The sequence below is a fragment of the Lampetra planeri genome, unplaced genomic scaffold (genome assembly GCF_965212315.1).
Source record: "Lampetra planeri unplaced genomic scaffold, kcLamPlan1.2.h2 scaffold_2230, whole genome shotgun sequence".
NCBI lineage: Eukaryota > Metazoa > Chordata > Hyperoartia > Petromyzontiformes > Petromyzontidae > Lampetra > Lampetra planeri.
The window spans coordinates 1-14,620 of record NW_027615001.1 but is presented as its reverse complement, the minus strand read 5'-3'; the positions used below and the strand labels follow the sequence as shown (position 1 = coordinate 14,620).

The following is a 14,620-nucleotide window of genomic DNA, read 5'->3' as shown; positions in this document are numbered from 1 at the left end:
CTGCCATGGGTGTCGGCGGCCGACTGGCATCAACTGACGCGAATTTGAGCCAATTTTGATCCCTTGACTTTTTGGTCAAATTTTTCAGGTCCGCGGCTGTCGAGAAAATTAGAAAAACACAAATCTGAGCCAAATTTTTTTCCTTGACTTTTTGGTCAAATATCGAACCTCTGCAGGTGTCGGCGGCCGACTGGCATCAACAGACACGAATTTGAGCCAATTTTGATCCCTTGACTTTTTGGTAAAATTTGTCAGGTCCGCGGCTGTCGAGCGAATTATAAAAACACAAATCTGAGACAAATTTTTGTTCCTTGAGTTTTTGGTCAAATTTCTAACATCTGCAAGTGTCGGCGGCCGACTGGCATCAACTGACTCACATTTGAGCCAATTTGGATCCCTTGACTTCTTGGTCAAATTTTTCAGGTCCGCGGCTGTCGAGCGAATTAGAAAAACACAAATCTGAGCCAAATTTTTTCCTTGACTTTTCTGTCAAATTTCTAACTGCCATGGGTGTCGGCGGCCGACTGGCATTAACTGACGCGAATTTGAGCCAATTTTGATCCCTTGCCTTTTTGGTCAAATTTTTCAGGTCCGCGGCTGTCGAGAAAATTAGAAAAACACAAATCTGAGCCAAATTTTTTTCCTTGACGTCAAATTTCTAACTGCCAAGGGTGTCGGCGGCCGACTGGCATCAACTGACGCGAATTTGAGCCAATTTTGATCCCTTGACTTTTTGGTCAAATTTTTCAGGTCCGCGGCTGTCGAGAAAATGAGAAAAACAAAAATCTCTGCCAAATTTTTTTCCTTGACTTTTTGGTCAAATATCGAACCTCTGCAGGTGTCGGCGGCCGACTGGCATCAACTGACGCAAATTTGAGCCACTTTGGATCCCTTGACTTTTTGGTCAAATTTATCAGGTCCGTGGCTGTCGAGCGAATTAGAAAAACACAAATCTGAGCCAATTTTTTTTCCTGGACTATTTGGTCAAATTTCTAAACCCCACGGGTGTCTGCAGCCGACTGACATCAATTGACGCAAATTTGAGCCAATTTGGATCCCTTGACTTTTTGGTCAAGTTTGTCAGGTCCGCAGCTGTCGACTGAATTAGAAAAACACAAATCTGAGCCAATTTTTTTTCCTTGACTATTTGGTCAAATTTCTAAACCCCACGGGTGTCGGCAGCCGACTGGCATCAACTGACGCAAATTTGAGCCAAATTGGATTCCTTGACTTTTTGGTTTAATTTTTCAGGTCCGCGGCTGTCGAGAAAATGAGAAAAACACAAATCTGAGCCAAATTTTTTTCCTTGACTTTTTTGTCAAATATCGAACCTCTGCAGGTGTCGGCGGCCGACTGGCATCAACTGACGCGAATTTGAGCCAATTTTGATCCCTTGACTTTTTGGTGAAATTTTTCAGGTCCGCGGCTGTCGAGAAAATTAGAAAAACACAAATCTGAGCCAAATTTTTTTCCTTGACTTTTTGGTCAAATTTCTAACTGCCATGGGTGTCGGCGGCCGACTGGCATCAACTGACGCGAATTTGAGCCAATTTTGATCCCTTGACTTTTTGGTCAAATTTTTCAGGTCCGCGGCTGTCGAGAAAATGAGAAAAACACAAATCTCTGCCAAATTTTTTTCCTTGACTTTTCGGTCAAATTTCTAACTGCCAAGGGTGTCGGCGGCCGACTGGCATCAACTGACGCAAATTTGAGCCAATTTTGATCCCTTGACTTTTTGGTCAAATTTTTCAGGTCCGCGGCTGTCGAGAAAATTAGAAAAACACAAATCTGAGCCAAATTTTTTTTCCTTGACTTTTTGGTCAAATATCGAACCTCTGCAGGTGTCGGCGGCCGACTGGCATCAACTGACGCGAATTTGAGCCAATTTTGATCCCTTGACTTTTTGGTCAAATTTTTCAGGTCGGCGGCTGTCGAGAAAATTAGAAAAACACAAATCTGAGCCAAATTTTTTTCCTTCACTTTTTGGTCAAATATTGAACCTCTGCAGGTGTCGGCGGCCGACTGGCATCAACTGACGCAAATTTGAGCCAATTTTGATCCCTTGACTTTTTGGTGAAATTTTTCAGGTCCGCGGCTGTCGAGAAAATGAGAAAAACACAAATCTCTTCCAAATTTTTTTCCTTGACTTTTTGGTCAAATTTCTAACTGCCATGGGTGTCGGCGGCCGACTGGCATCAACTGACGCGAATTTGAGCCAATTTTGATCCCTTGACTTTTTGGTCAAATTTTTCAGGTCCGCGGCTGTCGAGAAAATGAGAAAAACACAAATCTCTTCCAAATTTTTTTCCTTGACTTTTTGGTCAAATTTCTAACTGCCATGGGTGTCGGCGGCCGACTGGCATCAACTGACGCGAATTTGAGCCAATTTTGATCCCTTGACTTTTTGGTCAAATTTTTCAGGTCCGCGGCTGTCGAGAAATGAGAAAAATACAAATCTCTGCCAAATTTTTTTCCTTGACTTTTTGGTCAAATATCGAACCTCTGCAGGTGTCGACGGCCGACTGGCATCAACTGACGCGAATTTGAGCTAATTTTGAACCCTTGACTTTTTGGTCAAATTTTTCAGGTCCGCGGCTGTCGAGAAAATTAGAAAAACACAAATCTGAGCCAAATTTTTTTTCCTTGACTTTTCTGTCAAATTTCTAACTGCCATGGGTGTCGGCGGCCGACTGGCATCAACTGACGCGAATTTGAGCCAATTTTGATCCCTTGACTTTTTTGTCAAATTTTTCAGGTCCACGGCTGTCGAGAAAATTAGAAAAACAAAAATCTCTGCCAAATTTTTTTCCTTGACTTTTTGGTCAAATTTCTAACTGCCATGGGTGTCGGCGGCCGACTGGCATCAACTGACGCGAATTTGAGCCAATTTTGATCCCTTGACTTTTTGGTCAAATTTGTCAGGTCCGCGGCTGTCGAGAAAATTAGAAAAACACAAATCTGAGCCAAATTTTTTTCCTTGACTTTTTGGTCAAATATCGAACCTCTGCAGGTGTCGGCGGCCGACTGGCATCAACTGACGCAAAATTTGAGCAAAATTGGATCCCTTGACTTTTGGTCAAATTTCTAACCTCTGCAAGTGTCGGCGGCCGACTGGCATCAACTGACTCAAATTTGAGCCAATTTGGATCCCTTGACTTCTTGGTCAAATTTTTCAGGTCCGCGGCTGTCGAGCGAATTAGAAAAACACAAATCTGAGCCAATTTTTTTTCCTTGACTATTTGGTCAAATTTCTAAACCCCACGGGTGTCGGCAGCCGACTGGCATCAACTGACGCAAATTTGAGCCAAATTGGATTCCTTGACTTTTTGGTCAAATTTCTAACCCCCACTGGTGTCGGCGGCCGACTGGCATCAGCTGACGCAAATTTGAGCCAATTTGGATCCCTTGACTTTTTCGTCAAATTTCTAACCCCCACGGGTGTCGGCGGCCGACTGGCATCAACTGACGCAAATTTGTGCTACCTGCCTAGTGTTTTTACAGATACAACAGTAAAAAATTTAACTAGCTTTTCCCTGGTCTGAATTTACATCCATTACCGAATGTTGAGCTGATTATGTCCCAGCTTGAGAAGTGATGACAAACGTGATGCTGAAATGAGGTTGTGTCCTCAGTCTACACACTGAAACTGAAAATGTTTTTATTTTCTGTTTACTTCTTCACACTTTCAAGGACAGCAATATCATTTTTTTTCTTTTTATTTACAGGACATGCAAATTGACTGTGAATTCATTTTATTTTTTTCTGATTTCAAAATCGTGAAGGAGTTCCAGAAATGTCCAGTGTGGGTTATATATAGCTCTCCACTGAAGTGCATCAAAGGGTTAAATTCACCATGTTATTGTCTGCATTGTTCATCAGCTCTAGATATACAGACATATTTACTGACAAATATTTATACAAGCTATGGGAACCAATTCTGTAAGTATGTGTGATATATGTATACGTGTATGCACATTCCTGATTGCAGAGAAGGATGAACGCAGCGTGTCAGTGACGTCCAAAGTCCTCAGCTTACAGAGAACCTTACTGTGTTGTAAAAAATGGCTCTGAGACATTAACATCAATGCTGGCAGGACATTGAAACCATGCAGTGACAGTAGCTCCTTAATGGAAATGTTCTCATCTCTGTTGCCCTGTAATGGGTAGATATTATTCTCCAGGGGCAGCAGCTCTTAAATCGGACAGTAAAAATGCTTCATGGCAATTAAACCTGCCAACTTTGACTGCCGGTGATGCATAGTAAGTGGATGTGGTGTAGTTTTATAAGAAAAGTACAGAAAGTTTAGACAGGATTCAGAATAAGTGACTTTTCTCCACCACAAACCAGCTGCAGGTTCGTCACATTTAAGAAGCATGAGCAGCACGAGCAGCAGGGGGAAGGTTACAGGCTGGAAACTGTCAGAACCACGGGCTGCACCACAGCCAGAGATCATGTATCAAGAATTCCAGACCCCCATTAGAGGAACACACCATTGCAGTGACAGCAACATTTGCCTCTTGATTTGGTTTAATTCTGTTGCAAAAAAACTACAATTGACCGATGACTCGCACTTGATAATGACTGTACTTTTTTTTTGCTAAAGTCAGCTCTTTATGATGATTTTTTTGACAAAATTTTTTTTTTAATAAATTTGACAAAGGCCATTATTGTGGGTAATACTGACTTAAATGTCCCTCATCCCTACAAGTAATCCTGGACCCTGAATCCCTCCCAACTAGTCACTTGTTTCTGTTAAATACCTATGAGTCACATAAAGTCTGACCTCCTTTTTGAGTTGTATCAGCTTTCTGCATGTGTCTTGCATGAAACATTGGCAGTAGGTCGTGTTTCTCAGCTGGTCTTGGGTCATCCCCAACTACAACCAGGGAGACCCCAGCAGGGTGAAGTTTATAGTTCACACAAAAGGGGACCAATGGCTTCAAGGAATCACAACTGAGAATGTGTGCACGAGGGACACGTCTACAACACCGCATGGCAATTATATTACACACAAACTGTGTACTCACTGTATTCAGCTGTGTTAAATACCCCATGTGTCCATGTGTAATTATACTTTGTAGTCTTTCCTTCTTTAAATACATCTCTTTTTTGCATATTATCACTTCTTAATGTAATGGTCCTGTCGTTTGTGTTTGTTTTTTTTAACAAGTCAGCTCTTCATGATTTGGAATGTAATGGAAAATAACACATGTAGCAGAAAACATTTTCTGCTACATATACCAATGTTAATCAGCATCAGTGTTCCTCCATGTCAAGAAGACTTCACTGTTGTTGGATCATTTAGATAAATTTAACATTTCACATTTCAAAAGCAGGCAGCAGATTCACTCAGTAGGTTGCCTTTATTTCTCCGTTTCTGGTAAGGTTCCTGTTTTCAGGGAATGACATTCTGGTGAGAGGCAAAACAAAAAGAAAAGCATGGGCCAAGAGTGCAGATCACATCCCCCCGGTACAACTAGTAACAATATACTAGCTGGTCCCTATAAATATATGGCAGCATTTCAGTTAATCCAAATGTACAAGATATGTTACAGTTAAACTCTGCGGTGTAAAACACATTAGAGGATTTTCTTAAGCTCATCGTACAACACAAGCACAAAAGCACCACCCATGCCCCTGAGCACATTAGACCAGGCTCCCTTGAAGAAAGCCTTGGAGCCCTCGTCGCGTGCGATCTTCCTCCAGCAGTCGATGGTGCCGGTGTACATGATGTCAGCTGCAAGAAAAATACCAACAAATCACAACACCGTTACAGATCAACTTTGACAAGAAGCTGCCAATGAGGCTGTGTCCTCCTTACCTCCTTTGCGCCCAGACTGCATCATCATACGACGACGGACAGTATCAAAGGGGTAGGAAGTAAGACCAGCCACCGCAGTCACAGTCTGAGCGATCATCCAGCTCACAACAATGTGTGTGTTCTTGGGGTCTGGAAGCATACCTGTAAAAAGAAAAATGTTGGAATGTTGGATTAGGGGAAAGCTTCAAGGTAGAACAGCTTGATAACAACAAGCACTCACCCTTTGCTGTGTCATAGATGCCAAAGTAAGCAGCTCTATAGATAATAATGCCTTGGACAGACACGTTGAAGCCCTGGTACAGACCCTTGATGCCATCAGACTTTGAGATCTTCACCAAACAGTCTCCCAGCCCTTTGAACTCACGCTCTGTGCCAGCTTTGCCAACATCAGCAGCTAGACGCGTTCTGGCGAAGTCAAGGGGGTACACAAAACACAGCGACGTGGCTCCGGCGGCGCCTCCTGAGGCCAAGTTGCCTGCGAAGTATCTCCAAAACTGTTTATGCTTGTCCACGCCATCAAGGAAAATCTTCTTGTACTTGTCCTTGAAAGCAAAGTTGAGGGCCTGAGTGGGGAAGTATCGGATGACATTGGCCAGATTCCCCCTCCAGAATGAGAGGAAGCCTTGCTCCTTGGGGATACGGACGACACAGTCCACAATGCCCTTGTACTGCTTGTCAGCTGAGATCTGTTTGCTGGCATGTTGGACCTGGAATCACAAGAAAAATATTGCAGTACATTCGAAACCAGAGGACAAAGCTGGATGGTAACAACAAATGCCTCCATCGGCTGCCTGTTCATTTTAGAGATCATTTTTAAATCTGTTTTAAAATCATTAGATAAGACAAGCCTGTTCACTGTCCACTTTTAAAACCCATTTTTACTCTTTGGCTTTTCAAACTAGTCTGAGTTCTCACTCTAGTTATATCATTTTCATTTTGTTTGCATTTGTTTTTATGTTTGATCTGTTTTTATATAGTTGTAGTTTATTCTGTTTTATGATTATTTTATTCCTGATGTGGAGCTCTTTCATTCAGCTGCAGTTGCTCTACAAATAAAGTTGAGAATCATTAGGGTGAATCAAAGGATTCTCTGGTAAAGACGTTCCTTGACGGTTCTTGTGTATGTGTTGGGTATATTTGAATACATGTGGAACTTCTCAGGCATCCATTCAACTATTCACACTCTCCTCCTCCTCCTCCTGAGTCAGGCTCAATGCAGCAGAGGAAGACCATGGCGCAAACCTTCCTCTGACCTTGGATGTTTGTTTCTGGTCCAAACTATGAACTACTGTGAAAGATGAGCACCAACACACTGGACAGCAAAAGCTGTGTTTTCTTAAGCAAGTGTGTGTGTGTGTGTGTGTGTGTGTGTGTGTGTGTGTGTGTGTGTGTGTGTGTGTGTTTTATTACATAACAGCTGATATGCTGGTTCCTCATCTACACTCTTCCTGCCAACTTTTCATTGTAGTACAACGAAATAATGTTTGACTATCTCCTAAAATACAATAAAAAAATAACGTAAATACAAAAAATACGACCAATAGATACAATATATAAAACATAAAAGACAGAGAGCCCATAGTTGATGGTGTTGTGAAAATGCTAGTGTAGTGGCTGTCAGGTTAGCTCGCACAGGAGCCAACACTCACCTGGAGAAGAAGCTTCACCCTCTCGATGGGGGCCACCGCCGTCTTGGAAATGGCGGCAGCGATGCCACCAGCCAAGAAGTCTTTGGCGAAAGACACGGCCTGTTCACTCATCTTCCTCCGTGAAGAGTCGTCGTCCGGCTGGAAGCTTTGCGGACCTCACCGGGTGAATGGGAATGACCGCATCCGGACGTGAGGAGAGGGGATTTAAGGAGACCGAGCGCGAGAAAAAACGTGAACTTCGACTCTTGCCTCTCATTGGTGTATAATGTGGGCGTGGCTTGATGACGTGTTACTACGCAGATTCAGATTACCCACAAAGATGGACCCAGATGTCTTTAAGCGTTTCAACAACTTAGTTAACAGGGTGATAATGAAGTTTTTAGATGCAACACAAACGACGAAGTGTAATATGTGGTTAAAATGAGTTTGTGTCCTCTTAAGTGGTGTTGTGTAAGGGGTGAAAGCAGCTGAAGCACTAAGGGAGCTTTTGTGGGTAAAGGTCATCCCCTGTGAGTGTCCTTTGACAGTCCGTGTCCCAGAGTGTGGAGGACATGTTGGAATCAGCTGACCGTCAGCTGACCGTACACAAACCAGGTGTTCATGACCTAGTGTGACACCAGCAAACTATTCCCAGAACATTAAAAGTTTCTGAGAATATTTATAATACACAGCATGGCTAATGACGTGCAAGTGAATGTCAAGAGCTTGATTAGAATGAAAGTGTTTTGTTCCTAAATAGACAACATGTACAAACAACATGCAATTAAACAAATTATCATGGCCCATTTGTGGAAGAGAAACATACAACGATGCACCTTTATTGAACATTTATTGGTTTAAGCGCATTCCCTTAACCATTAAAATGTCACCTTCATTACTCATCAAAAAAAACTATCACAAACATAATACACAACAGTATCGTGTTTGTATTTTATCTACAGCATTGGCTGTGTGAAAACTGTTGTCTTCACTTCAGTAAATGAAATAAGCCACAAAATAAATAAATGTCAAGGCACATAAATATTACTGTTAAAAACAATCATAGGAATACATTGTGGTAGTGTGAACAAATTAGCACTGGAGGTGATCTCAGAGTGGGATTGTACGTAAATCTGCAGCAGAAATCATCACATTTCTTTGGGTACTGCATTTGCAATCTCCTGAGAAATATACACATTTTTTCATACAGGTCCATGTCATGGAAAATGTACTCCTCCAAGGCAATGTAATGAAATGTCATATATTTTGCTGCAGTTTCATTAAAATCACTTTCTGTATGTTGCTGACACAGACAGCATTGAAAACCTCCTTGGTGTACATAATAATACATCCAGGTTAAATAAAGTGGTAGAAGAGGTAGACCTTTACCGCCTGGACACGCACTTTGCTTCATGATGTAATGAAGACATGATATGTAACAACAATGTCAAGTTATTCATGTGTTTCATTCTCGCAGGTCTGTGAAGTACATTGAAACATCTCACTCATTTGACCAATAGTATCCATCTTCTACTGTATGTTTCAATGTTTCACCAGCGGTTTCCGAAGGACGCCTGCCCTGACCCAAAGTTACTGTTTTTCAAATAGCGCTTCACCTCTTGGAGCTCGTACGGCCCAAGGCTCTGGTCAACCCCCGGGGCCAGTTTGTAGCTCAGAGGAGAGATGATGTAGCCGTTGCGGTAAAGGCAAAGCTGCTTACACATCTCAAAGCAGGTGAAGAGAAGGCCGAAGTAGGGAACGATCTGTGGGAGGAGGAAAGAAAAAACAATTCATTATTGATGCTTGATGGAAGTGGAACTCTACAACTCCCCTGGGCTTCGTTTCACTCCTAGTTCTGTTTTTATCATGTGTCACCCCACACAGAAGGATGGGTCTTCTGTTGGCATGACTCAAAAGTACTAATTACACCCCGGTATGTTCTTTATTTGATTTCCATGAGAACGCTCACAACAGGGCAGTTCATCTATGAAACAACGTAAAGCCCCCCTGACATTTGCAGTTGAAACTGGAGAATGGCGCATACTGTTCCCGAGACAGACTTCGTTCACCTTTGCTCATGATATTCCTGCTAGCAAGTGCTCTCCCTACGCTGCCCCCCAGTCCTGGCCACACAGGGCATGGGTTACAATTTAGTCTGAGTCTCTCATGCTCCCCTGCACGTGCAGAGCAGTTATTTCAGTTCTTTTTTGAACCCTGACACATACACAGACATAGTAGGTGAATGGAAGCTATGGCTGAGGCGATCACTGATCAGAAACAATATGATAGATGATTAATTGTGACGCTGTACCTTTATTGTGTTGGCAGTGAGTCCATTCCACAGGGCGAGGATTCCCTTATTTCGGACCACTTGAATGAAACAGTCTGTCATGCCACTAAAATGAACATCAACTCCACCAAAATGCGGGAGGCGAGCGCTCTGTGCCTGCAAAAGAATGACGGTGAAAATTAGCATTTACCTCAAGCAACGAGATGATGATGTCAATGTGGATGAAAGATTCCAGCTTTTACTGGTATTTATGTTTTTCTAAATATATCAACACTTAACAGCCAAAACTGATGCTGCTGGAAGCTGTGAACCACCAGTCAGCTGGTGACCCTCAAGGAGTTCGGACTGGTGATTGTGTTGTGAAGCAGAGTCTGCTGGACCTTTTCTGGTCCCTTCACTTTTCAAGAGCATGTTCATGTAGTGGCTTTTCCTTCAGTCCATAAAACAGCAAAGAAATCAGCAACTTAATGTAACAAATTCACCTGCATAGGTTTTTAGGAAGCTTGTCATTGCAACACTTTAAATTTACATGCTGGTTTAGTGGATGTTTCTCCAAAGTGTGGTTGAAGATGAATAATCTGGCAGGTTTCTCATAAACTTTTTGAAGTAAAACATTGTCTACATAAATTACAAATATTGTAGTAACTTGTTGCAGCACTGCTTCTCAACAAATACCTTATGATCAGAAACAAAAGCAGAGATATGATTCACTTCACTTTAATTACTTCTTCAAACTGAACAAAAATGACTAAAATGTTCATTATTCTTCCATGTGAAGTTATTAACTGGAACTGCTAAACATATGGTAGAAATGGATGAATGATGTGTTCTCAAATATAGTAAAAAAAAAAAAAAAAAACACGTAAAGTGAAGAATGACGTAAGGAAAAACTTTTGCACACATAAAAATCATCAAAAATCAAAAGTCAAAAAAATCAAAAAATCAAAAGTATCAAACCTCTGAAACAATATGAGAAAGTTTTTCAAAAAGGGGATTTAGTCAAAGGATTACGCTGCCAAGATTCCAGATGTGTGTAAATGTCCTCAGTGCTCTTCCACACACACTCTCCCGCCTGACTGTCATGTGACACAAGAGAAGTATCTTTAGACGTTTCAAGGTCCACAGAGGGCGTGTGCATCCACAACGCTTTGAGCCTCGTGGACAGTTTCATTTGCCAGGACACATCATGCTAACTGGGGTGTGAAACTATCTGCAAACAATCAATACTCGTTTTTGCCTTTCTTCTTTGCTTGGCTCGTGACTTGAGCTCTTTTTATGACAGATACTCTAGTCAAATTATTAATGTTGATAATTATGTTGGTTTATTGTCAAATGGTGTAGATATAATGATGTATTAAACTGGACACACAAATCTTGTGCATGCTGCTGATGGTAACCGTCTATCTTTAGAGACTGTATCTATAGCGTCTGCACACCAGCGACACATTCACATTCCCAGCTGTTAAACCTTGTGGTAGCTAATAATAGGAAGATAAAACCGGATGTAGTATTCTGTCCTCTGCAGCGCCATTGTCCCCTAGTGTCCTGACACTGACATGGAGAATACACGTGAAACTTGATGAATGGGGCAGAGCGACAGACTATGAATGTTGTATATGTTATATGTATGTTTAGATATATAGATAGACAAAGATACACTCTCTGTAAAGGCTAAATCATTAAAAAGTTGACATGAAAAGATAATTCATCATTTTAACTCCAAACAAGAAAGTCATTCATTCAACTCTTACTGTTATTACATTACCAGATTGAACCCACATTGCCCCCTAGTGGACAATGGAGTATTAATCCACTTAACACTTAATGTGTAAATCGTGTCATTTGCATTATTGCCATTATGAACTAATGATGTTTAAAAAAACATTATTCACAATACACAATAACAACATTATTGTGTCTTGCACAATAATAAGTGCCCAAACAAACACACAAAAAGAAAAAAAGAGACTAATGTATATGTATTAACATTAATGTATGTATTAACATATTTGGTACTCTCATGCGCTCACATAGTATTATGAGAATAGAACAATAATTTGCTGTATCATGTTTGAAGACAATTACTCGAGTTGACTCTCAAATCATTGTGTGTTTGAAGTTAATATAATTTAACACTATGACTCATTTTCAAGTCCTACTCTCTTTCAACACGTTCTCAGTCTGTGCAGGAGGTGATTGACATTAAAGGTGAGCAAAAACTTCTATATCTTTTTTTCATACTAAATCAATAATTGTTTTTGTTCTCTGACTTTTCCGGTAACTTACCTGCATTTTCCGTTTTACAGTTTCAAAAGGATAGGACAGAGTTTGAGCCACTCCTGCTGCAAGACAACCATTAATGAAGTTCTGGAGGGGAGTGAAGCGAAACGGAGGCTCCTGCCAAAGTTTGTCCAAGTTCACGTAGACAGCATAACATCCGACAGAAAAGGGAAATGCACCTAAAACCAAATGCAGCATACAGTAAGATACAGTTAAATAAAGAAATGTGGAATTGCACACAGTATTTGAGGGGAGGAAAAAACCCTGGCTCAGAAAAGCCTTTTGTAAGGGTTACATATGAAATCATTCAGTCCAATCCCATCAGTGTGCTGGCCTCAAAGAACTAAACAGACTAGCTGGTGTGATGGCCCCGTTACATTGTTGTCCAAGTTAGCAGTGTTTAATGGATTTCTTCCTGTGCTTGAGGACTCAGTCAATGAGATGTATGCATTCTCAGCTGACTCACTCTCACTTCCTCCATTTCATCGGATTCAAAGCATCCACACCACATTGTATCCACATCGACACTACTAATGGCAGTGACACACACTATGTGACTCTCTACATAGTACATTATTGATAATTTGCATGCTTTCCTGTTGTATTTTTCATGGCTTTAAGCCAGGTTCCGACACTGGCAGCGTTCCAAGGTATAAATATTTACACCCACAATGAGTTCAAACCCTCTTTACATTAGAAAAATGCAGCACGAACATTTCTATCAAACAGCCTAAAATACTATAGGTGGTTATCTTTCACAGTCTCCAGTCCTTTTAATGAACTGGTATGAATATGCATACACACCTAAGACAGTGAGGGAAAAGCCCCTGTAGAGAGCGAGAAGCCCTTCACTGCTGTGGATCTTTGAGAGAGTGTGAAGAATACCGCCGTAGGTGGGCTCTCTGCAGTTCTGAACGATGAGTCTTGTCTCTGCTACCTCCAGAGGATATGTGATCAAGGCAGCAGCAACACCAGCCAGGCCGCCAGCTAATAAGGCCTTCCACTGAGAGACGAATCCTAGTTCATCCATGTGAAGATGGATTATCCTGGACACAACAGAGGGAAATGCCCAGGCTTGACTGGAGGGAATGTGTGGCTTAGACAGCAAACAGCGAAATTCAAAGTTGAGTCAGAGATTGTGTTAGGTGAGGTCTGACATCAGCCAAACATGTTCCCCCTTCCCTTCTCTAATTGATAGGAAGTGTGACAATAAACCTGCCAATAGTTATCACTGGCACCTTTAACAGTAACATGTACTTTGACACACACACACACACACACACACACACACACACACACACACACACACACACACACACACATACACACACACACAAATATCAGACAGTACCGGTAAGGTCATGTTCCTGGAATCTGTCAGTGAACACAAACACACTTGCTGCGCCGTTTAAATTTTCTTTTACATTTATTTACCATACTGTAATTGGATTTATAATTTTCCTCATTATAATTAATTTTAAGATCAGCTTGTTTTAAAGTTGTTGTTATATGTGATTTTTTTTATGTGGGTTTGGATATACCTCCAGAGATAATAATGATGATGAGTATTATTGTTATTGTCATTATTATCATCAGACCAAGTTGTAGTATTAAGCAATAGCAACAATAGTAAGAGTGAATGTTTGACGGTAGATGTCAAATCAGTCCCTCACACGTGTGTAGGACATATTGGAACACTGTGTTCCAGGAACAAAAAGCCTTCTGGCCATCTGTGTGTACATTATCACGTGGCCTATATCGTGACAAGTGTTGTGAGGGTGATGGCGTCACTACAGTGTACACATCATGGACAATGTGTTTACGACTGATTCTAGATTACAGCTCCATGCTGTTCTTGATGTTTATTTACCAGCCATGCTGCTTTTTTTGTCCCGCAGTAACCTAAGGCTTATGGGTGAGTTTGCCCGCATTGTATCCTCTCAGGCATCTGTCACTCTTGTACTGTCAAAACACAGTGAATCAAGTTTTGATAAATTATGAAAAGGAAAGTACCTACGCTCTACAGAAGATGTAGCATTTTGAACAAATGTATTATCTGGAATTCTGCATTATGAGTATCGCGCATATAGAGCCTATAATAATCCAAATTATAGGATTAGGCAATAACACATATACATTTACTTTCAGATATTCATGACTCTAGGAGAACACTGTTAGGTGTAATTGTTGTACGTTTCTTAATTAATCGGTTTGGTGTGATCATTGCTGATGAAATTGCACGAAATAATTTTGAAAAATAGCATTGATTGGTCAGCCCATTCTGTTGAACTCGTCAAGGCTGCCCGTGAGACAAAAACCAGGGCGAATACACCATCGCTCAAATATCGACAGATGGCATAAAGCTCTCTGATTGGCTGGAAAACGAAGTTAAACATCGTGCGGTAGAAAAACAGGAAGTACGTAATTAGCTGTGAAAGAAAATGTCATGTGACTGACTCATTTCCTTTATTATTATTTCCTATTTTTCATTCTTTAAACATTCGTTAACGATCAAAGTCGCTGTTTCTGTGACTTTAACTCGTCGTGTGTTTGTCACAGTTCACCCGAAGAATGCAGCTCACACAAACATGATGAGTCAG

General features: G+C 41.2%; 2 protein-coding genes across 2 annotated transcripts; both read right to left on the bottom strand.

The window, feature by feature from the left end:
• Positions 1–5,580: 5,580 nt before the first annotated feature.
• LOC144740512 (ADP/ATP translocase 3) lies at positions 5,581–7,582 on the bottom strand. The gene is made up of 4 exons (XM_078623358.1): positions 7,472–7,582; positions 6,043–6,529; positions 5,823–5,963; positions 5,581–5,738 (listed from the first exon to the last, which is right to left on the bottom strand). Exons 1-4 carry the CDS (start codon positions 7,580–7,582, stop codon positions 5,581–5,583), a joined length of 897 nt encoding a protein of 298 aa, XP_078479484.1.
• Positions 7,583–9,000: 1,418 nt separating this feature from the next.
• SLC25A43 (solute carrier family 25 member 43) lies at positions 9,001–13,050 on the bottom strand. Its single transcript, XM_078623359.1, has 4 exons — positions 12,825–13,050; positions 12,027–12,199; positions 9,762–9,896; positions 9,001–9,213 (listed from the first exon to the last, which is right to left on the bottom strand). Exons 1-4 carry the CDS (start codon positions 13,048–13,050, stop codon positions 9,001–9,003), a joined length of 747 nt encoding a protein of 248 aa, XP_078479485.1.
• Positions 13,051–14,620: the final 1,570 nt, after the last annotated feature.

Bases quoted from the DNA above. Each gene is read 5' to 3' on its own strand.
- LOC144740512 (XM_078623358.1), bottom strand. From the start codon at position 7,582: ATGAGTGAACAGGCCGTGTCTTTCGCCAAAGACTTCTTGGCTGGTGGC. The intron at 6,530-7,471 runs GTGAGTGTTGGC...TTGTGATTCCAG, and splicing joins GGGTGAAGCTTCTTCTCCAG to GTCCAACATGCCAGCAAACA. The intron at 5,739-5,822 runs GTAAGGAGGACA...TTTTTCTTGCAG, and splicing joins GCAGTCTGGGCGCAAAGGAG to CTGACATCATGTACACCGGC.
- SLC25A43 (XM_078623359.1), bottom strand. From the start codon at position 13,050: ATGGATGAACTAGGATTCGTCTCTCAGTGGAAGGCCTTATTAGCTGGC. The intron at 12,200-12,824 runs GTGTGTATGCAT...ATTTGGTTTTAG, and splicing joins CTTTTCCCTCACTGTCTTAG to GTGCATTTCCCTTTTCTGTC. The intron at 9,897-12,026 runs GTAAGTTACCGG...ATTCTTTTGCAG, and splicing joins CTGTAAAACGGAAAATGCAG to GCACAGAGCGCTCGCCTCCC.